General features: G+C 36.2%; 1 protein-coding gene across 2 annotated transcripts in view; it reads left to right on the top strand.

Annotated features, from left to right (window-relative positions):
* GALNT1 (polypeptide N-acetylgalactosaminyltransferase 1) overlaps nucleotides 1-24,212 on the top strand; it is a 182,833-nt gene that overhangs the window by 130,633 nt on the left and 27,988 nt on the right. For both annotated transcript variants that reach the window (XM_072605284.1, XM_072605283.1), the window contains exons 5-7: nucleotides 6,133-6,340; nucleotides 8,731-8,901; nucleotides 18,101-18,218. In XM_072605284.1, the coding sequence (XP_072461385.1) occupies nucleotides 6,133-6,340; nucleotides 8,731-8,901; nucleotides 18,101-18,218 (497 nt within the window). The remainder of the gene's footprint in view (nucleotides 1-6,132; nucleotides 6,341-8,730; nucleotides 8,902-18,100; nucleotides 18,219-24,212) is intronic.

The following is a 24,212-nucleotide window of genomic DNA, read 5'->3' as shown; positions in this document are numbered from 1 at the left end:
TATACTCTAGGGACCTGTAAGTTCTCAGTTCCTCCAATGTGGCACAATCAAGGGAGAGGAGTTTCCTCCTCTCCTGGCTTGCGCCCTGGTCTGGGAGCATCCACAAGCTTTTTTGCCCAGGATCTGCGAGTAGGATTCCCCCTCCAGAACCTCCACCAGCTCCACCATGCCAGTGCTCCTCCTCACCCCAGGACCGCAGGTCAGGACTGAGCCTGAGATCAGCTGCTCAATTCCCCCAAGTCTGGAAATCTCTTTCACTCTGTCGTTTTGTGGCTTCTGCTGCTCTACAATTTGTTTAGAGTCATTTTATACAGGTATTTTATGGGTGAGAGAGCTATAGCAGGTCCATCTCTCTAGTCTGCCATCTTGGCTCCGCCCCTACAACTAATATTTTTTGCAATGATTTAGATCTGTTTATTTATGTGAAATGTTTTGTATTGTGATATAGTTCCTGGATTTGTCTTGGCAAGTAGGCTCCCAAATATTTTATATTGTCTGCAGTTACTTTAAATGGAATTTCTCTTTCTGTCTCACTGCTAGGCTTTGTTAGTAATATATAAAAATGCCAATGATTTATGTAGTTTTATTTTATATCCTGCAACTTTGCTAAAATTGTCAGTTATTTCAAGTAGTTTTTTAATTGATTCTCTAGGATTCTCTAAGTATACCTTCATATCATCTGCAAAGAGTGATAGCTTTGTTTCTTTATTGCCTATCCTAATTCCTTCAGTTTTTTTCTTCTCTTACTGCTAAATCTAAGCTTTCTAGTACACTATTGAATAACAGTAGTGATAATGAACATCCATGTTTTACCCCTGATCTTATTGAAAATGCTTTTAGCTCATCTCCTTTATGTGTAATGCTTGCTGGTGATTTGAGACAGATGTTCCTTATCATTTTAAGGAAAACTCCATTTATTTCTAAGCTATGTAGTGTTTTTAATAGGAATGGGTGTTGTATTTGGTCAGAAGCTTTTTCTGCATCTAGAGATGTTGGTTTTGTTATTGATATGGTCAATTCTGATAGTTTTCCTAATACTGAACCAGCTTTACATTCCTGGCATAAATTCCACCTAGCCATAGGGTATTATCCTTGTGATAAATTTCTGTGATCTTTTTGCTTATATTTTATTTCAAAATTTTCATTAGGGAAATTGGTCTATAATTTTCTTTGTTTTGGCTCTTCCTGGTTTAGGTATCAGCAGCATATTTGTATCATAAAAAGAATTTGGCAGGACTCCATCTATTTTCTTGAATACTTTATATATTATTGGAATTAATTGTTCTTTAAATTAAATTGCTAGAATTCATTGGTAAATCCATCTGGTCCTGGAGATTTATTCTTGGGGAATTCATTGATGGCTTGTTCACTTTCTTTTTCTGAAGTTGGGTTAAGTATTTTAATTCCTTTTATGCTAATTTGGGCAATTTGTGTTTTTACAAAAATGTTATCCATTTCACTTACATTGTCAGATTTAATGGCATACAGTTGGGTGAAATAGCTCTTTATTATTGCTTTAATTTCTTCTTCATTGGTGGAGAGTTCACCCTTTTCATTTTTGATACTGGTAATTCGATTTCCTCTGTTCTTTTTTAAAATCAAATTAATCTAAGGTTTATTGATTTTATTGTTTTTTTTCCATAAAACCAGCACTTAATTTTATTTATTAGTTTAATAATTTTCTTAGTTTGAATTTTATTAATTCCTCCTTTGGTTTTCAGAATTTCTAATTTGGTATTTAATTGGGGATTTTAAATGTGTCCTTTTTCTAGCTTTTTTAGTTGTGTGCCTCTATTTTATTCATGTAAGCTTATTGAGAGAGAATAATTTTGCCTAAGTACTGCTTTGTCTGCATCCCATAAGTTTTGGTATGTTGTCTCATAATTGTCATTCTCTTTGATGAAATTATTGATTGTTTTTATTTGTTTTTTGACCCACTCATTCTTTAGGATTAGATTATTTAGTTTCCAATTAATTTTTTGTCTGCCTATTGATGACATGTACATGTAATTTTTATTGCATCATGATCTGAAAAGGATGCATTTAATATTTCTGCCTTTCCGCATTGAATTGTGAGGTTTTTGTGCCCTAATATGGGGGTAGGGAACCTACATCATCAAAGCCACTTGTGGCCCTCTAGGTCCTCAAGTGCAGCCCTTTCACTGAATCCAAACTTCACACAGCAAACCCCCTTAATAAAAGTATTTGTTCTATAAAACTTGGGCTGTCAACAGGCTGTAACCAAGGATCTAGAAAGCCACATGTGGCTTCAAGGACGCAGGTTCCCCACCCTTGCCCTAGTACATAGTTTTGTGTAGGTGTCATGTACTGCTGAGAAAAAGATATATTCCTTTCTTTCCCCATTCATTTTTCTCCAGAAGTCTACCGTATCTAACTTTTCTAAAATTCTATTCATCTAGTTAACTTCTTTCTTCTTTATTTTATGGTTAGATTTATCTAGTTCTGAGAGGGGGAAGTTGAGATCCCACCACTAGTATAGTTTTGCTCTCTATTTCTTCCTATAACTCACTTAACTTCTTTAAGAATTTGGATACTCTACCACTTGGTGCTTATATGTTTAACATTGAAATTACTTCGTTGTCTGCGGTACTTTGTAGCAGGATGTAGTTTTCTTCTTTATCTCTTTTAATTAGATCAGTTTTTGTTTTTGCTTTTTCTGAGATCAGGATTGCTACCCTCTGCTTTTTTTACTTCGGCTGAATATATTCTTCTCCTGCCTTTTACCTTTACTCTGTGTGTATTTCTCTGCTTCAGCTATATTTCTTGTAAACAACAGATTGTAGAATTCTGGTTTTTAATCTACTTTGCTATCCAATTTCGTTTTATGGGAAAGTCTACCCCATTTACATTCCACAGTTAATGATTACTAAATGTGTCTTTTTCTCAGTTTTGTTTTCCCCCTCTTTGCACTTTTCTCTCTGCTTTCACCCTGTCTCTTCTCACCAGTGTTTTGCTTCTGACCACTACCTCCCTTAACCTCCCCTTCCTTCTGTCAGCCCCCCTCCCTTTTCTTTCCCCTTTTTTCTACTTCTGTCTCTCCTATTCATCCCCTCCCTTTTCTTTCTCCTTCCCCCACTACTTTCTGTGGGGTAAGATAGATTTCTATACCTAACTGGGTATATATATTATTCTCTCTTTGAGCCTAATCCAATGAGAGTAAGGTTCTAACAGTGCTCACCTCCTTCCCTTCTTTCACTCTACTGTAAGAGATCTTTATGCCTCTTTATGTGATGTAATTTACCTGTTTTTGCTTCCTTTTTTTGCTCTTCTCCCAGTACAATCCTTTTTTTTTCACCCCTTAATTAGGTTTTTTGGCATCACACCAAAATCAACTTATACCCCCACCGTCTGTCTATATATATCCCCTTCTGAATGTCATGATAAAGATATAGTTATCAAGAGTTACAAGTATCATATTCCCCTGTAAGGATGTAAATAATTTAACCTTATTGAATAACATGTTTTTTTTTCCTTTCCTGTTTACCTTTTTATGCTTCTCTTGAATCTTGTATTTGAAGATCAGATTTTCTGTTCAACTTTTTTTTTTCATCGGGAATGATTGAAAGTCCTCTTTTTCATTGAATGTCCATCTCTTCCCCTGAAAATTATGCTCAGTTTTTCTGGGTAGTTGATTCTTGGTTGTAATCAAAGCTCCATTGGCTTCTGGAATATCATATTCCAAGTCCTCTGCTCCTTCAACGTAGAAGCTGCTAGGTTCTGTGTAATCTTGACTGTGGTTCCACGATATTTAAATTGTTTCTTTCTGGCTCCTTGCACTATTTTCTGCATGACCTGATAATTCTGGAATTTGGCTGCAATATTCCTTCGAATTTTGATTTTGTGATCTCTTTTCATGAGGTGATTGGTGGATTCTTTCAATGACTTTCTTACCCTCTGTTCCAGGACATCAGGGCAGATTTCTTTAACAGTTTCGTGGGAGATACTGTCCAAGCGCTTTTTTTGATCATGGCTTTTAGGTAGACTAATAACTCTTAAATTATCTCTCCTGGATCTATTTTCCAGGTGAGTTGTTTTTCCAATGAAGTATTTTACGTTTTCTTCTTTTCTTCATTCTTTTGATTTTGTTTGATTATTCTTGATTGTCTTGTAAAGTTATTAGCTCCCACTTGCCCACTTCTAATTTTTAAGAAGTTGTTTTCTTCAGTTAGCTCTTGTACCTCCTTTTCCATTTGGCCAATTCTATTTTTTAAGTAGATTTTCAGGGGATTCAGTTGAATTTTTCTCCAATTTGGCCAATTGTATTTTTTTTAAGGAATTGTTTTCTTTAGTCAGTTTTTGTCCTTTTTCCAAGCTGTTGACTGTCTCTTGCATATCTCTCATTTCTTTTCCCAATTTTTCTTTCCTATTTGACTTTTTAAATCCTTCTTGAGCTCTTCCAAGAAAGCTGTCTGGACTTGCGACTAATTCATATTTCCCTTTGAGGTTTTGAATATAGGTATTTTAAGAATATTGACCTCTTCTAAGTTAGTGTTTTGATCTTTCCTGTCCCTATAGAAATGGTCTGTGGTCAGTGTTCATTTTTGCTTTTTGCTGATCTTGTTTGCCTTTTTCCAGTCTTCTAAAGTTGAGCTCTGCTTCTAGAACACAGGGGCCTCTGATCCAAGTTTCTTGTGCTGGGTGCTAGGAGCCTGGACACTAGCTTTGTGTGCTGGGGCCTCAGGTGCTGGCAGCTGGAGGCTATAGGGGTCTGGCATCTGACCTGGTGCTGAGCTAGGAACCTAGTGGTGGTGTCTGGCTTGTTCTGAGAATGGGTGAAGTTCTTTTGCATTTCTCTGGGGCTACACTGAATCATGTGGAGGTCTGGCCACTGGAGGATGCCTGTCTTCCTGGGCTAAGCTGGAGCACAGGGAGGTTCAGCAGCTGAAGGATGCCTACCCAACTGGGTCTGTTCTGAAGCACGTGGAGGTCTGCTGCTAGAGAATGCCTGCCCACCCAGGATATGCCAGTGTATTTGATGGTTCTCCTAGCTGGAATCTGCTGGTTCCCTGAGGGGTCCTGATGTTGGCGTTTGCCTGCTCCACCAACCTGGAGCTCAAGATCTCTTACTGGTTTGCTGAGGTAAAGCTTGTTGCTGGCTTTCTGGGACACTTCTGTTTTGGAATACACTCTTCTTTTACCTGAGTGAGGTGGACCTTTCTTGCCAATCCTCCAAGTTTCCTAGGCTAAAAGGCTACCCCATCTTTTCCTCTGTTTCAGGATTTTTCCTGGGGCACTATTTTCTGGGTTTTTCAGAGGTCAAATATGAGAGAATGACAGCAATTTACTGCTTACTGTGCCATCTTGGCTCCTAAAATTAGTATAAGGATTCTTAACCTGGCATCCATGATTGGATTTCAAGAAGTCTGTGAATGTGGTTGGGGGGAAAAGTACATCTTTATTTTCACCCATTCCCTCTAAAAAAAAAAACAAACTTAATATTTCCTCCAATTATATATTTTTTAAAAAAATTCTTTGTAACTCTACCTCATCCTATCATTCTAGAGCTTGTCTATATTACTTCTATTCTTGTACTCTGTGGTCCAGTCAAACTGGTTTTCTTCCTCCTCACACACAGTCCTCCCTCTTCTATTTCCATGTCTTTGACCTGGATGTCCCTCATGCCTAGAATGTGATCTCTCCTCACCTTTGCTTCTTGAATTCCTACTTTTCTTAAGAGTTCAGCTGAAGTGCCACATTCTACTCATCTCTCTGGCTGCTGTTGCCACACTCACCCCAGTTATCTTGTATTTATTTTTTATATTTGATATATGTACATGTTGCGTGCACACACATACACGTACCACACCCCCATGTAATGCAAGAATCTTTAGATGATTTAATTTATATTATGGAATGAATTTTTCCTAACTGAGAAATGAGAGGAAGAGGATAAAATGGGAGGAATGGAATATCCTGCATGATATCAACAGCTTGACTTTTGTCTTTATATCCCCAGCGCTGTTACTGGCACTTAATAAATGCTTAAGTAAATTCTTGTTTACTTGCCTTAGTTACTCATGCATTCTTCAGTTGCAGCAGAGAAAAATGGTGTCCAAATAGCAGCAACAAATCCAGCTTTTTTTGCCTAATTTTTGTCATTTTTCTTTTCAGACTTTTTAAAGAGACCTCTGGAGAGTTATGTAAGGAAATTGAAAGTCCCAGTTCAAGTAATTCGAATGGAGCAGCGCTCTGGACTGATCAGAGCCAGATTAAAAGGAGCTGCTGTTTCTAAAGGCCAGGTCATCACCTTCTTAGATGCTCATTGTGAGTGTACAGTGGGATGGCTGGAACCACTGTTGGCAAGAATTAAAGCTGACAGGTAATTATTTGGAAACTAATATTCTTTCAGACTGATTTTAGTGCATTTACCCTTATGTAATGTGATAGTCTTTACTTCAATACATAGAGTAAATGACATGATAAATGTTCTTACTGGGTTTGTTTGGGCATGTATGTTCTGTATTATTTTGGGTATAAATCAGATTTCCTCATTTAATTATGAAATACTTTTTCCAGCAATACTCGCTTTTAAAAAGTTACATCCTCCTACCAGGAAAGTTAATTGTAGCCTCCCTCCTTTCTACTTTGATAGCTTGGTTGAGACAAAGTGAAATTTCTTAACTTGGAGATCAATTGACTTTTCCCTCTTTCACATCCTTGCTCTTTGATATAATTCAGGAAGACTATCTGAGAGATAGGACATTTTTAGATTTTTCTTTCCTAGTACTTAGTGTTGGAAAGCAAAACTAGAAAGAATTTAATTGGAAACCACAAGGAGAAAGAAATGGGAAAGGGAACGAAAATGATTATATTAAAGTAAGCTGTATCTCAAGAATTAAACAGTATTAAAACTTTTTTAAAAACTTGGCACTTAAAAGCCAACTATTTAGAAAATTGCCTTTATAACATGTTAGAACTAGCCTTGTAAATGTTAAATGTAAAATTAATCCCCAGTTTTCTCCCAAAAGTTGAATGTTGCTGCCTCTAGTATATCCCACCCCCACCCCACCCCCATTTCCTATATCCCTTCCCCAAATCCCAAATCTCTAATAATTTTTATTCTGTCTTAGTTCCTATGAAAGGTATTCAGTAACCTAGGTATAGAATTCTGGGGAGAATTGTCCATTTTCATACATTTAGACTATTCTTAGGCATATAGAACATTATATAAAATATTTGGCTACAACTCCAAAACCATGACAGTACTTGTATAGTTGATGAAGTAATAGAATAAAGTACTTAATGTGTAGAGAGTTTTTGTTATGTTTCTCAGCCAAAAAATGCAAAAATAAAAAACAATTTAGATAATGGATATATTTTTAATCCACATTGCTTTTAATGTCATCCTGCAAATAAAATATCTTTAACTTTCAGGTTCACAAATATTTTTACTCAACTACAATTTTTTAAAATTTTACTAATATTATTGATTTTAGAGAAAAAGTTGTGAGTAGTCTAAAGGAGTGCATGACTGTTATTATGACATAGTTTTTAATTATTACTAAGTTTTTGCTTAACTAAAAGAAAAATTTCTTTAAAACTTAAGATAGCTTGTTTTAAGACTTGGGAATGTTTATTTGCACAGATAATATTTTTTCATCATCTTGTTTAATTATGTATTTTATATTACTTAGTGATTAAAAATACTAAAATGAGTATATGTTTATAGTGATCAATCAACAATCATTTATTAAGCTCTTGCTATGTACCAGGCAGTATATTGGGCATGAGGAATACAGATACAGATGAATGAAATGATCCCTGCTCCCAAGGAGCTTACTTTCCTGCACACATCCACTTTTTCTATAGTTTTTTAAGATTTGGACCCCCAAATAAAATATAAAAATTGCCTAGCTTACTTCTTTTAAATTGAAAAATTTGCAGTGTAGGGCCTGATTGATTTATATTCCTTGTTATTTCTGTCAGTGACCCATTTGAAGTGGATAATAGCACAGCATATGTTATATACAGTTGAAAAAGAGCACCCAAAAGAGAATATATTTAACTAAATTAGCCTAGCAGTCAGAATTGCTGGTGCCAGTTCAGTACATATATTCCCTGTTGGTTTAGTTACTTCAAGCAGAGTTAAGGTAGCTATTTTATCCATATCCCCTATTATATATCTTGCTTAATCTCTCTGCTCTACCTGTAAGTACTAGTTTTGCCTGGACCATCTTCCTCTTTCTTTGCCAATCTACTCCTAAAACCTTCAAGAACCACCTCCTGGCTGTTCCCATTCCAGTTTTTTCCCTTCTTTGAAATGTGATATTTCAAATCTACTGTAGATCAGCATTATTACCTTATATTGTTCTCTAGATATTTCATGTCTGTTTGTTTTGCTTCCTCAGATAATAATATCCTTTCAAGGGCCAAGCCTGTGTCTCCTGGCTGGTTTTTGACCTCCCTGCTCTGTCACTTAAATATCTGCTGAATAAATGAATAACAAGCAGTAACTTCAAACCAAAGATATTAAAAAATTGTTTTGACCATAGTGAATCAACAATTTAAAGGATAAGGTCAAGTGTCTTCTGTCTCATAATTATGCTAGGATGATTATTCTGCCAAATGACAGGTTCCTGTCATAACTTCGTAAATATTTTTTGTACATTGGAGACTTTTTATAAATGAAATAAATGAATTTTCTTATAGTGTATGATTTATTTTCTTACAGCACATATCACACTAATTGGTTTTCATATGTTTCTTTAGGAGAACAGTTGTGTGCCCTATCATTGATGTTATCAGCGATGATACTTTTGAGTACATGGCAGGCTCTGATATGACATATGGTGGATTCAATTGGAAGTTGAATTTCCGCTGGTATCCTGTTCCCCAGAGAGAAATGGACAGAAGGAAAGGTGATAGAACACTTCCTGTCAGGTATAGTGAAATGACTGTTTACATTGTTAAAAAATAATTTTCTTTACCTGTTGCTTTTAGGAGATTAAAATGTTTCACAAATTGTACCAAAAAGGTTAAAATTAAAAAAATAAAAGTCTGGTGTTTTAAAGTTTATTTTTAGGATTCATATTTTTATGAAGATGCAGCATGATATAGTGGATAGAGAGCTTGCCTTCAAGTCAGGAAGATCTGAGTTCAAATTCTACCTCTGCTACCTAGTGGTTGTGTGACCCTTTCAGTGTCCAAACAATTCTCTAAGTTACAAAACAGGTGCTGATCTGTATCAGTTGACAGCATCTCCTCACTGGGCATTCCCTTTAGCAGTAAAATCACAGGAATATTGGGGAAAAAAATTCAGTTTGGTTTTTTTTTTTTAAAAGAAAAAGCATTTTTTTCCCTTACCTATAAGTACTGCATTAAAAATTTCATACAAAAAAGATGAGTTCCTGTACATTTGAAAATTATTGTTGAAAATACCTTTGGATCCTTTTGCTTCCTCATCAGTTTGAGGTTTGCAGAGCCTAGGTAGTATAATACTATCCTGTTTACAGATGATGAAACTGAGTCTATTGAGAGGTTAGAACACTTAAAACATGGTCACACAGCTAATAAGTACCTGAGATGGGAATGAAACCCAGGCCTCTAGATTTTAAATCTTAGCTCGGTGCTCTGTTTATAATGCAATGATACCTCCCTGATACTACACCTTAAGCCAAGATTCAAGTATGTGGACCTGGTTGGCTGATTCTCTCCCTCTCCTCTCCCTGCCCTACATTTACTCTTGATCATCCTAAGGACTTATATCTGTAATGGAAATGAATGATTTGCAAATTAATATATCAGAGTTGTGTTTATTCTCTTGTGAAAGGTAATCATTTTTTGCTTAAGTAAAACCCAGCCTTAATTGTGTCAGTCTATGAAAATAATAACTAAGCTTGGATTCTGCTGTGAAGATTAATATGAAATTTAAACCAGTTTGTAACATTGACTAATAACTCATAAAGTTCGATGTTGTTAAATGTTACATGACCTCATTATTTTTTGAGTACATAATCTAATTACGAAAAGGCCCCCCTGTAATAATTAAGAATACTCCAACACTCATATATCCATTTAAATTTTTTCTCCATCATCCTATTCTTGAAACTTACCAACCTAGTGAGAACTGGAACTTTCATTTGCTTAATAAAACACTCTCTTTTAAGTTTTCTTTTCCTGTTCTTCTTTCTTTGCTTCCCACTGCAACTGTTCCCATAAGAAAGATAAATTTTTGTACCTAGACTCCTAAGGTAGAATTTTTTGATCCTAAAATAAGTATATTCTTCATTAAAATGTTTCCCCAGTTCCTTGGACTTTGTCGTTTTATTGCTGTTTCACAGGTAAACCAACAACACCAATTTCTAGACAGGAGACACACAGGAAACACAGGAGGGCTTCTAACAGGTGTTCTAACACAGGTTCACTCTTGATCCAGACAGACAGAAAGACAGGAATGTAGTCATAATAAGGAGTTAAATAAACTTACTTTATTCTAGACTTTTCTTCTCAATGGGTTCCTGATAATGGGAGCACCAACTCCTATAAGATCCCCTAATCACCCTTCTCACAGGGATAAGCAAGAAGGGGCATTAGCTACCTACCCCTATGTCTTGATGGGATCAGTCAAGACAGGCATAGCATCCCAGCTTGTGCACCCCACTACATTCCCCAAGTCTCAGTAGTGACCAGTTGAGGTAAGTACATGCATTCCTCTATGCATTACCTAAATCCCAGATCCCCACTTACTGACCAGTGCCCACTTGTTTATAGGGCAACAGACAAAGGAATATTGCCAGCAAAAGCCTCATAAGTTAATTTTAGTAATATTGCCATTCAGTGCAAACGTAATAAAAATCACATTATGTCAAAACCCCTCCTCCCCCATATTTCACTCTGCAGTTGCGGTAGGACTGTTTACAAATCATGAGGCTGAGAAATATTATCTAATGCCTGGAAACTAGAGATTCTTATGGCCATGGATCCTGGGAACTAAACCCTAAAATGGATAACAAAATCCTTCTTACATAAAATTACATTATTGGCTGGAATGGTTTCTTTTTCCTGTGGTCTTCCAGGTGTATAGTCTGATAGATTACTTTTTACTGTAGAGTATTTTTCTTCCTTTCTTCTCCCTGTTCATGAAACCAAATCTTAAGCTAAAAGTAATCAATAGGTATGACTGATGCTTTTTTTTCCCACTTCTTTATTAGCATCTACTCTATCTTCTTTGCCCTAGAAGCTACGCTGGGGCAGCAAGGTGGTACAGTGGATAGAGCACCCAGTGCAGGAGTCAGGAGGACCTGAGTTCAAATCTCACCTCAGACACTTGACACTCACTAGGTGGGTGACCTTGGGCAAGTCACTTAACCCCAATTGCCTCATCATGGGTCATCTCCAGTCATCCTGATGACTATGTGGTCACTGGATTCAGATGGCTCTGGAGGAGAAGTGAGGCTGGTGACCTGCACAGCCCTCCCTCACTCAAAACAAAGTCAAGTGCAAGTCATGTCATTATTTCTCTGATGGCATGGTCTTCTTTGGCAATGAAGGATGAACATACACAGAAGCTCGACTGTCTTCTTGTACCATTCTAAAGCTCTCTCAATCTACATTTGAAGCAGTTCTTCTTTGTTCAGCAGAGGTAGAATTTAAATTTTTCAAGGGGAATTTGCATTTCTTTAGTTGTGTTCTATTTTCTTTAATATAACACCAGTACATCCACATTAATAAATTTGTAAATTTTTTTTTATATTGTTGTACAAACATCCTTTCTAGGGGAAGGCCCAAATGGTGATCATATATGCCAATATGGAAATATAGAAACTTCCTAGTCCAAGTTCAATATGAATCAGAATGTACTTGAGAAAATATATGATATGATTCATGGGTAAAATATTATTTATAAAGGGAGACACAAATTAAATATATGCATTATAATTTTGGTTTAATTTTACACTTTCAAAATAAAATTAGTTTTTGAAAGATTAAAGTTTTACATGAAAACTTTTATGAGAAACATTAGGTGGAAAAATTTAAACTTTTTAAAAAATACCTGTTGATGTGGTATCATGGGGGATTTGAACACTAGGATGGAGAGGTTCTTTTACTTTAATATACTTGGATCTTGTTGTAATACAAATTTTGACAGCACACTAAAATTTTCACCAGAAATCTTTTCTATTATAGTATTAGTAATCCCTGATTGGAAAACCCTGGGCTTACAAATAATTTGTGTTTAAATGTGACTTCCCTATCACTTCCCCTTATTTATGGGACTGTTGCCAGGAAAGAATTTATCAGTTCTGAAACAGATAAAGGGGAAAAGTTTAAAAAGAAGTAATGGGGGCGGAGCCAAGATGACAGAGTAGAAAGACACAGATACGCTAGCTCCAAACCCACAACCCATAAAATATCTGTAAAAAAGCAGTCCCAACAAATTCTGGAGCAGCAGAAGCCACAGAACAACGGAGCAGACGAGATTTCTGTTCCAGAGAGCCTGAAAACCTCTTGCAAAAGGTCCATCGCGCCCCGGAGCAGAGCCCAGCCCTGCGTTGGCCACGCGGCACCAAAAGGAGCGGATCCAAGCAGGCTTCAGGGACAGAATCTCCGGCAGCCACGTGGGTCCCTCCACCCACAGATGACAAGGGTTGGTGAGAGGGTCTCTTTGGCAGGTCAAGAGGGGAGTGGGGTGCCCCCATAACTCAGGCCCCCTTGGGAGGCAGCAGCGGAGGTGGGAGCAGACTGGGGCTCCCCAAGCAGGCAGGATCCCGGATCCATTGTTGAAGGTCTCTGCATAAACCCCCTGAGGGAACTGAGCCTGAGAGGCGGCCCTGCCCCCACCTGAGCACCTGAACTTAATCTCACACTAAATAGCAGCCCTGCCCCCGCCAAAAGCCCTTAGGGTAGGAAGCAGCATTTGAATCTCAGACCCCAAGCTCTGGCTGGGAGGATCCAGAGGCGAAGTGGGTGTGAAGAGGACGCTCAGAAGTCAAGTCACTGGCTGGGAAAATGCCCAGAAAAGGGAAAAAAAATAAGACTATAGAAGGTTACTTTCTTGGTGAACAGGTATTCCCTCCGTTCCTTTCTGATGAGGAAGAACAATGCTTACCATCAGGCAAAGACACAGAAGTCAAGGCTTCTGTATCCCAGCCCACTCAATGGGCTCAGGCCATGGAAGAGCTCAAAAAGAATTCAAAAAGAATCAAGTTAGAGAGGTGGAGGAAAAGCTGGGAAGAGAAATGAGAGACATGCAGTCAAAGCATGAACAGCAGGTCAGCACCCTGCTAAAGGAGACCCAAAAAAATGCTGAAGAAAATAACACCTTGAAAAATAGGCTAACTCAATTGGCAAAAGAGGTTCAAAAAGCCAATGAGGAGAAGAATGCTTTCAAAAGCAGAATTAGCCAAAAAGAAGTAATGGCTCACAGAAGCTAGACTTTGGGAAGAGTCTGCTTGTCTGTTCACTTACCCCTCATTTCCTCCTTTCTACTTGAAATTTTCACTTAATTTTTTTTACACTACCTGAAATTTGCCAATTAGAGATGAGTTAGATTAATAAACATGATTTTTTAGAGATACATATACTTTTAGGAAGTTTAAATAGTGGTTAGCTATTTCCACCTTGGTGTAAATTAATGTTAAAACTACTAGCCTGCTGGTAGAAATTTACAGAGAATAAATTACATTCAGTATTTTTCCAGTGATAATGTTTTTTTAAGTATATAAATGTTCAGGCTTTATAAACTAAATTTTTACATTATTAAAAAAAAGTTAGGCACGTTCTATCCTATTTAACCACTCCTATGTTACCATAACATAAATACTATATTGGAAGGATTAATCAGGAAAGGATATGGCAGAGAGTGAAAAATCAGGAAAAGATGGAAAAAATTATAGAATTCCAAATATTTTATACCCATAATTATATATCTATAGTTATTTTGAATGGAATTTCTCTATTTCCTGTTGCTAGGTTTTGTTGGTAGTATATAGGAATGTTAATGATATTTGTTAGTTTATTTTATATCCTGCAACCATTATCCAATTTAACTAAATTTCCCATATTAAGCTAGAAGACCTCTTTTCCTGTCTCCTACTGCCCCCTCCCTCTACCTTTCACCTCCTTTAGAAAATAGTTTGAATATACTCCAGAGCCCAGACTAATTCCAATCCCTAGAACCTGATTTGAGTCCTGGTTCCTTTTTCTTTAGCCCTTTTCATTGCCTTATTCTTCCAGGCTCTTGAAATAGGCAAGTGAATCTGATTAAGCAGCCTGGAATTGATATTTGAGTCCCTAACCATCTCCACCCTTTTAAGCCTCCAGCTCTAATCAATTGCCTTTACTGTTTCACATATTACATTAGGTAGGATTCAGTACTTTTCCATTGTTCTTTCTGTTTCTTTCAAGAAATTAATTTTTCCTTTCCGCTCTTAATAGTACAACTGGAGATAGGGAACATGGATAAAGAGGTGTCTAAACTCGACATCTGACCAGATATTAAATTTCAAGAGATTCCCAAAAATAAAAGAGTTGGCTTTTCCCCCATTATGTCACTGGATCATTTTGATCACCATAGATACTTTACTCATTCCCAAAGAGGCCTTCATATCTGGTTCTCCTTTTTTGAACCAGCAATTCTTCACTGGTTGATTCCCCATATGTTGCCTCTTTGGTCTCTCCATTAGTAACTGATACTTATATAGTGTTTTAAAGGCTAGCGCTTGACCATCCAGGTAAAGTGTCTAATTCTCATACAATGGCTGCCAACCAGCCTTAAATAATTTTTCTGATGACTTGAAGTTTCAGGTCTCCACATGGAGTATTTCTTAGCATGTCTGTGAGGCCTCAAGCCCATTAAGTTCTGCACAATTCCCTATCAAGTCTGTGTGAAAACTAATTTTAAACTTATAGCCCAACATAGGAATATGAGTCTTCTAATGTAATATTATTAATATGGAATTAACTGTCTCCTCTAATGTTCTCTCTGCAGTCATGTGTTTTTTTTTCTCCCCAAAAGCAATGAATGACATTAAGGTTTATATAGCATTGAGACATTTCCCTTTTTATGGGGATCTTTGAAATATGCTCCCACAAATGTTAATTTTTTCTGTGTAATGCTGTTTTCCCCAGTTGAAGTCAGATCTTTCTTCGTTTTATTCTGACTTCAGTCCAGTTTTTTCTAATAAAAAAATACTAAAAATGTTCCCTTTTGTTTTAAATGAAGGAATGCTAAAAGAAAAAAAAAGAAAGAATCCAAAGCAAATGCTCCCAGATTTCAGCAAATTTGTATTATATTTTCTATATCCATTCTCTTTAATATTTCTTTGTTGATGAAGAATCCAAATTGGTATAGGTTTTGGGGGGGGGTGTTAAAGTTTTTCAGATATTTTAAAACCTTTTTTTTCTCATGTCTGTGCTTTTAAAATACAGTGTAAGACTTCTGTTTTTCTTTTGGAGTCCCAAGACAACTTGTCATGAATTCTAGTGGAATAATGGGAGGGCTGCAAGGATAGAATAGAGGAAGAAGAGAACGGGCAGAGAAACTCAGAATATATGGAAAGCCAGGAAGGGAGATACAACAATCATGCAAATCAGGATATCTAGTGCACTAAAAATTGGGGATATTTGGAAAAGGGCAGTTATCTTAAGGCAATCTATTCCACATTTGAATGACATTAACTTTCCTGAGAATTTACTGCTTTCTGGTAACAGGGACATTTTGGAATGGAAGCAGAGTCATCTTCACCCTAAACATATTTTTCAACTAAATTACCAAGCCAAACATCTTCCTTAGGTATTCTCAAACACAAAATAGAGTTCATAGAAAATAAAATATGTAATTTTGATTAAAATTAAAAAGTTTTTGTACAGAGAAAATCAACACAACTAAAATTGGATGAAAATTAGGAAAATGGGAACACAATTTCACAACAGGTTCCTCTGATAAAGGTCTAATTTCTCAATTATATGGGGAACTAAACCAAATTTATAAGAAGAGCCACCCCATAATTGATAGAGGAAAATGAACACAGTTTTCAGAGGAAGAAATTGAAGTTATCAATAATCTTGTGGGAAAGTGCTTTAAGTCACCAAAAATGAGAAAAAATGTAAATTAAAACTGCTATGAGGAACCACCTCATACCTATCAGATTGTCTAACATGACAGAAAAGAAAAAATGCTGGAGAGGATTATAAAAATAGGTACATTAATGTACTATTGGTGGAGTTGTGGAGTACAACCATTCTGGAGAACTATAAAACCACACATATTCTTTGACCTAGCAATATCACTGCTAATTCTGTATCCCAGAGAGATTAAAAAAAAAAAAAAGGACAATATGTACAAAAATTTTTATGTTACTTTTTTTTTTGGTGGCAAAGAATTGGAAATTGAGGGGATGTCATCAATTGGAGAATGGCTGAACAAATTGTGGTATGTGATTGTGATGAAATAGTTTTGTTCCATAAGAAATGACAAAGATAGTTTCAGAAACACATGGAAGGACATGATATGAACTAAAGTAATATGAAGTGAGCAGAACCAGGAGAACAATTTATACAGTTACAGTAGATTGTAATGATAATCAGCTGTGAAAGATTTGACTACTCTGATCAAAACAATGATCCACCACAATGACAAAGGACTTATGATGAAAAAGACTGTCTCTCTCTAGATAGAGAACTGATTGACTTAAGAATGCACATTGAACTATATATTTTCTCTATTTTTTCGCAGAGCATGACTAATGTGGAAATATGTGTTGTATGTCTCTAAAGGTACAATAAACATTGTAATTCTTGCCTTCTTAGCAGGTGGGGTCAGGGTGCAAGAAGGGGAAGAATTTGGAAATGAAAATTAAAATAAAATTGAATTAAAATTTATTTTAAAAAAAGAAACAGCTTTGAATAATTAACATTATTAGACACAGTCTGTCACACGAAAGATAGCTTATCAGGAAGGCAGAACCTGGTTCTGTGACCTGGAGGTTGGATTTGTTCTTTCAAGTTTGGATTCAGTCAGAGGGCTGCATTTGAGGACCTCGAGCGTCCCATGTGGCCTCAAGGCTGCAGATTCCCTACCCCTGACCTAGATAGCCTGTCCACATATTTCAATACAAACAGATCTGGTTTGATATGTAGAAACTTTGATATAGTAATTATTAGGTCTTTGGTCAAGTACTGATCAGTAGCACACATTATCTACATAAGTGGGAGTAGTTATATACAAATAGCATGTTGGTCTGACATTTTCTCCATCTTTAGATTAAAGTGGGTTGAACTACATAGTCTTTCCTTGGGTTCCATCTTAATGGTATGACCTTCTATATCTAAATATTGTTCATTTCCTTAAAATGCTTTATTCGACAGAGATTATATTGACAAGAATTATATCTACAGGCTAAAAAATTACTGTATTAGAAAAATACTTAGACTTTTTAAAACAACTATTTCAATTCACATAAAAATGTCTCATAAACTTTTATCTTCACTTATTTTTTCATCATTTCTGTTATTGTACTCTTCCTACAAAATGTCTTCACTATCAACCCTTGAATTTGAAAGGCAACATTTTTTGAAGCTGGAGATGATGCATCACAGAACTGTTACTAACCATGCATTTAAAATACAGTTGTGTAGCAGCGAATCCATTGAATCCTTATTAACTTTTGTACCATTGAAAGGGTATATCTTCCTAATGAAAATCAGTTGGAGTAGTAGGGAATTCTCAAAAGCATCATGGGGTGGTGGAAACTGCACTAGATTTGAGTTAGGAATTCTACCTCCAGTTCTTATTGACAAGGTGACCATGGACTTGTCACTTAACTTCTTAGAGCTTCAGTTTCTTCATCTGTAAGCTGTAGATAAAGATACCTGTAATTCTTCACAGGATAGTTGCTAAGATGAACTGAATTTATTTATGTAAAACATTTTGCAAACTTTAAAACACTAGATAATTACCAGTTGCTATTCATATTGGCCCAACTCAGATTTTCTAAGAATCTGATTTGGGATAAAAGTGGAAATATTTTTGGACCATCTAGTAATTAGGATTTAACTGTAATTTTAAGGTCAGTTATATTTAAATTTAATTTAAAACCAAAACTTGATCTTAAAGTTTGAAAATGTGATTAATTTTCAGGACACCCACAATGGCAGGAGGCCTTTTTTCAATAGACAGACATTACTTTCAAGAAATTGGGACATACGATGCTGGAATGGATATTTGGGGAGGAGAAAATCTAGAAATTTCCTTTAGGGTAAGTCATCTGTTATTTGTCAATTTTTTCAAAATTTGGAGTAAATGGTAGTTAATTTTAATAACCAGTTAAGTACAAATACAGGTAAATAAATGTATTATTATTCTCTCTTGCAATGATCAGTTATTAATAGAAGCTACTCATTTGTCTTCAAAAGCTTCATAAAAGCTTAAACATGAAAGTTATTCCTTTAACAAAACATTTATATTAAGAAAATATATTTATTCTCTGAGAGAGCTACACCAGAATTTTATTTGGATGTTATTTGGCATGATTACATGTCTCTTTGATATGTCTGATGCTATTTAAGATCAATAAATATTTTCATTCTAAATTCTTTTAGATATAATTTTGCTTTTATAAATTTAATTATACAATACATATGATACATTAGATTTTAATTAAAAAGTCTAAATATAGGCAGATTTAAAACTTGTTTAGCATTTCCCATTCTTCAATATTTTGTTTCATATTTTCATAAAAACTTGTTTTCATGTTAAATTGAACACAGAATAGAGTGTGGAATTTGGAATCTCATTAGCTTGACAGCTTCCTCCACTAGGTCAGATTGCCATCCGCCTGTGCCTTCTTGTTCTGTGTGCTCTTTCTCCACATGCAGCCTCTCATAAAGGTTCCACAAAGGCTTTAACTACAATGGTAAAGGCATTCCTTTAAGTCTTTTTGTAGGTATTAGTACATTTCCAAAGGCAGTCTTTTAGTCCTCACTTTTGCTATATGTGTGGTCCATGTTACTTTTCCCAATCATATGTTCAATTCAGTGAACATTTATTTATCTTCTACATCCTTGATAAAGTCTTTTGTGCAGTGCAAAGAGTGCCAGATTTGAAGCTGGAAAACCCATGTTTATACCCCAGCTCTGCTGCTAACTACTTTAATCTTGAGCAATTCAGTTAACCTCTCTAGTCCTCAATTTCCTTATCTGTAAAATGCAGTAATAGAATTAGATGGCATTTGTAATTTGCTACAACTTAAACCTATCATGTACTCTCATTGCTATTTTTACAATATTGATTCTTTAGAGATTGTAGTGTCTCATTCAGAGCCTCATTTGGAGAGAAGTGGTGTTGAAAAGATTTGCATCAGAAAGCATAGACAGATTCGGATCAATGAAAAACATTATACAATTTACAAAATGCTGTCCAGCCTGCTCTTTTTTATTACAGTATTCAGTTCTGCATCAAGCCCATTACTTATCACATGGAACCTATCCAAGATATAGGTACTGTTTGACAAGTTAGCATAAAGGGCTGCCCATGCAAATATATGTCATATTCTGGACAACATTTATCTTTCAGTCACTTAAATTTTCCATTGTGGGTCGCCAGCAGCTGTGGATTTCACTGATAATACCTTGCAGCATTCTTTGGCTTAATGTAGTCAGCAAAATGTCATATTGTGGGTTTAAAAATATATATATTTTACTTATTTTAATCATCCAAAATCCACTTTGTCAAAACAAGTTTCCACACAGACTGTATCCAAAAAAAATTTGTCTTATTCTGTGTTCTGAATCCATGACCTCTTTATTATGAGGTGGGTAGCATGTTTCATAATTAATCCTTTGGAGTCTTGGTTGGTCATTACACTGATGAAAGATCAACACATAACAATTCCATCACATTTATATACCGTGATTTATACAACATGATTTTTTGCTCATTCTATAATTTAGATACATCCCTCAGATTCCCATTCTTTACCATCTCAAAGTACTATAAATATTTTGTGCCTCCTTAGTTAGAGTTTGTTTCGCTTAGGAGTAATCCCTCTATTAATCTATTCTCCCTCAAATTCCTCCTTCCCCCGTCTATTTTTGTGTTGAGTGAATTCTATTTCTGTACTCAACTCTGTATGTCTTTCTTCTTTTGACCAGTACAGATGAAAGTGGCCTTCTCTCAGTTCTCATTCTCCTTGACCTCTCTGCAGTCTGTGACACTATTGATCACTCTCTCATCCTTAATACTCTCTTCTCTCTAGGTTTTTAGGACACCACTCTTCCTTTGTTTTTGTTCTGCCTATCTGATCATTCTTTGTCTTCCTTCTTTGCTGAATTCTCCTCCATATCACACATAGTTGTTCTTCAAGATTCTATCCTGGACCCCTTCTCTTCTTCCTCTGTACTACTTTATTTGCTGATCTCATCAGCTCCCGTGGATTTAATTACCATCTCTTTGCTGATGACTCTCAAATCCACCCTTTCTCAAATCTACTCTTTCTGCTGACCTCCATTCTCTCTCATCTTCAGCTGCCTCTCAGACATCTCAAACTGGATGTCCAGAACAGAACTCATTATCTTTCCCTCTAAACCCTTTCCCCCTACTTTCTCTATTACTGTAGTGGGCAACACCATCCTCCCAGTCCCTCAGACTTAAAACCTAGGAGCCCTCTTGATTTCCTCACTATCTTTTACTTTACACGTCCAAGCTGTTGCCAAAGCCTGCTGATTTTACCTTTGCAACATCTCCTGAGTATGTCACCTTCTCTTACTGACACTACCATCATTCTGGTGCAAGTCCTCATCACCTGACGCCTGGATTTTTGGAATAGCCTCCTAGTAGATCAGCCTGCCTCAAGCCTTTGCCCACTGCAATCCATTCAGCCATTCTCCATTCAGCCACTGGATTGGTTTTCCTAAAACACAGGTCTGATCATGTCATCTCCCTCCTCAGCAAACTTCAGTGGCTTCCTCTTGCCTCTAGAATCATATGCAAAATGCTTTGTTTGGTATTCTGAGTCCCTTATAACCCAGCCCCCTTCTACCTTTTTAGTCTTCTTACACCTTACTCCTTGAAACATAGCCCATAACACTGACCTTCTGACTGTTCCATCTTTGGGCATTTTCTCTAGCTGTTCCCCATGCCTGGAATTCTCTCCCTGATTTCCTTTAAATTGCAACCAAAATCCCACCTTCTTTAGGAAGTCTTCCCCAGTTCTTCTTAATTCCAATGCCTTCCCATTTGCTATTTATCCTATATAAAGCTTATTCTGTTTAGATTTATTTACATGTTGACTAGACTTTAATCATATTTTAGACTCCTTGATGTTAGGGATTATCTTTTGCCACTTTTTGTGTAACAGAACTTAGCACAGTGCCTGGCACGTAGTAGGTCCTTAATAAATAGTTCTGATTGATTGAGTTGCAGTGTTTCTGACTCTTCCTTATCTAGTCTGTTGCATTGGTGCACCTGTTTATTTTTAAACCAATACCAAATGATTTTGATGACTGTTGCTTTATAATAAAGTTTGAGGTCTGACCTTGCTATTTCTCCTTCATCCCTACCTCTTTTCATTATTCATCTTCATATTCTAAATCTTTTGTTTTCCTCAGTGAATTTGTTTAAATTTTTTGTCATTAGAATCATAAATTAACATTGGTAGTACTGCATGTTTATTTTATTAGCATGGCCTAACCATGAACACCGAAATCTCCTGTTTAAGTTGATCTTTGTTTCTTTAAGGAGTACTTTGTAATTAAAGCTATATAATTATTTTGCATGCACTTCAATATGGGTACCAGTTGTAAGCCAGCTATTTGCTTTCTAAATGTGCTCATCTCTGTGGTCCTTACCTTCTGTTGTTAGCAGTGGTGATAATATCACTTATGCCTTTAAAAATCTTCAGTATATCTGGTTGGAAAAATCATGAGAGGTTCTCTGTCATGTCTTAGAGACATGCCCCAGGAAAGTAGCATCCTCCTGTCATTCTCAGGAAAGCAAATAGTTGCTCCAGTATCCTTCAACAGGGTGTCTGTTCATCTCATCTTTTTCTGATCTACAGTCCTAAGTAAAAAGGAACCAGTTAATACACATGTGGGGAAATCTAGACAAAGGCTGTATTATGAGCATAATTAAGTATTTTTCTGGAGTTCTCCAAGTTAATTAAGGTTGCAAGACAAAAAGAAGTGACCTTCTTAAGGTCAGGCCTCCCTAAAATCATTGTTTCTATGAGTCCAGAGGTGGTAGGGTTTTTTTATGTGTTTGTTTTATTTTGTTTTGTTCTATTCTGTTTTTTGGGGAGAGGAAATGTATTGAGAGGGGATCTGATTTATTTTACACACTCTCCCTTCCAGCCAGACTAAGTTACTTGCCATTCCTTGTTCCTGGCATTCCATTATCTGTCTTACACCTTAGTACAATTTATGATCATTGTCTGGAATATCCTCCTTCACCTTCCAAGGCTTAACTCAAGTGATGTGCCCTATGAGAAGGTTTTCCCAGTTCCCCTTCTCATTAGTGCATGCAACCATAATCAGTTGAAATTGTTTCATATTGATTTACATGTGCAAATAAAAGCTCCTTGAAGATAATTATTAGTTCATTTGTCTTTGTATTCCAGTACCTGGAAAAAAAATTTTACTTTGGAAGAATGTTTGAGTGATATGGCCAGATGAGACCCTGGATAGATGTTAGCTTTAGAAACCCAGATATTGGTGCTTCTCTTTCTGGTATGTAACAACAACCACACTGGCATACGCAGGATGGCTGCTAGCATAGGTTCTTAGATCTCCTTTACTAGGAAAGATAGCCATTTAAGGGTTCAACAATCTTTTTTAAATTACATTCAACAAACAGAGAAAATATAAGCAGAGAAATAAAGAACAACAAAGATAGGGCTCCACTGCCTAAATAAAAGCAATATTGCTATACACTTTACACACATCCCTGGATCAAGAGAACCTTTACATCTGAGCAGGCCAGGGGTCTGAACATACAGCCACTCAGAGTCTCAATCAGGTAATCACAAGATTCTTCTCATAATCGAACCCCCAAAGTAAAATACCAACCTCCCAGTATATATAACAAAGACTCAGCTCCTGATTGACTCAGAGTCAGTAGGCATTGAACCTTCATGACTTAGCACAGCTGTGAACTATCAGAGTTCAATGAGCCTTCAGATGCTCACAATATATCCTGAGTCTGCGAAACTGAACTCCAAAAAGAAAACAAAAAATCCCACTTTGCTTGCCTTCTGGGAAACTTGTCATCTTGAAGTGCTCTGTTGATGTTGACAGTTTGGTGGAGAATTTGGTAGAATGTTGAGCTCAGCATCAGGAAGAACTGAGTTCAAATCCTGCCTCCCTAGTGAGGTGACCCTGGGCCAGTCATTTAACCTCAACTTCATTTTGCATATCTGTAAAATCTGTAAAAATAATAGGATCAAATCTTGTGCAAACCTTAGTGTATTCTATAAATGTTAGCTGTTGTTGTCTTTGTCATCGTGGTCTTCTTCTTCTTCCTCTTCTTCTCCTCCTTTCCCCTCCCACCTCCCCAAGTAGAATCTATTCATAGATTGTTGGAAAAAGATCTCTCATTGCTATTACTAATGTTAAAATGCTAATTAATTAAATGCTTATAGACAGTCTAGAAACTGTGATTCTCATCCCTCATTGTTTCCTTTGCCTGTGCTACTGTCACTGTAGCAGTAGAAAAGGGCTGACTAGGACCAAAGACTAATTTATATTCTTTATTTTGTGGGTTGTCATGGCTAAAGAACTCATTACCTGATGCTATTCCACAAAAGATAAGCCCCTTGGTTCTCAGATAATCAGGTTCTACCAGAAGCTGGGACCATATATGAAGAAGCTTTTTGGACTTCATGCTCATTAAAATCACCCAATTCTATGAATGTAATTTTTAAAAAATGTAACTATATGCATATTTTCAAAGGTAACAAACCATTAAAGTACATTGATTTTAAAATAACTGGAAATTTTAGTTTTTATTTAAAGAAAATAGATCCTGAAAGAAGCCAAAAGAATATTTAAACTGATGAAATGGCATAAAACCAATGTGATGATTGTAGCTTGTATCAAAGTTTTTTATTTCTGTTGAATGAAAAAATAAATTTTTAAATTCAAAAAAATGAAAAAAAGAAAGATGTTCATAGGTTTCAGTTTTTGTTCTTATTTCCCTTTTCTAGGTATTAACAGGATAGTCTGTGACTTAAATTTGGGGTAATTCCAGGTATCTTAAA

This window comes from Notamacropus eugenii, chromosome 4 (assembly GCF_028372415.1).
Source record: "Notamacropus eugenii isolate mMacEug1 chromosome 4, mMacEug1.pri_v2, whole genome shotgun sequence".
NCBI lineage: Eukaryota > Metazoa > Chordata > Mammalia > Diprotodontia > Macropodidae > Notamacropus > Notamacropus eugenii.
Note: the sequence above shows the minus strand (reverse complement) of the source record. Positions and strands in the feature narration are given on the sequence as shown.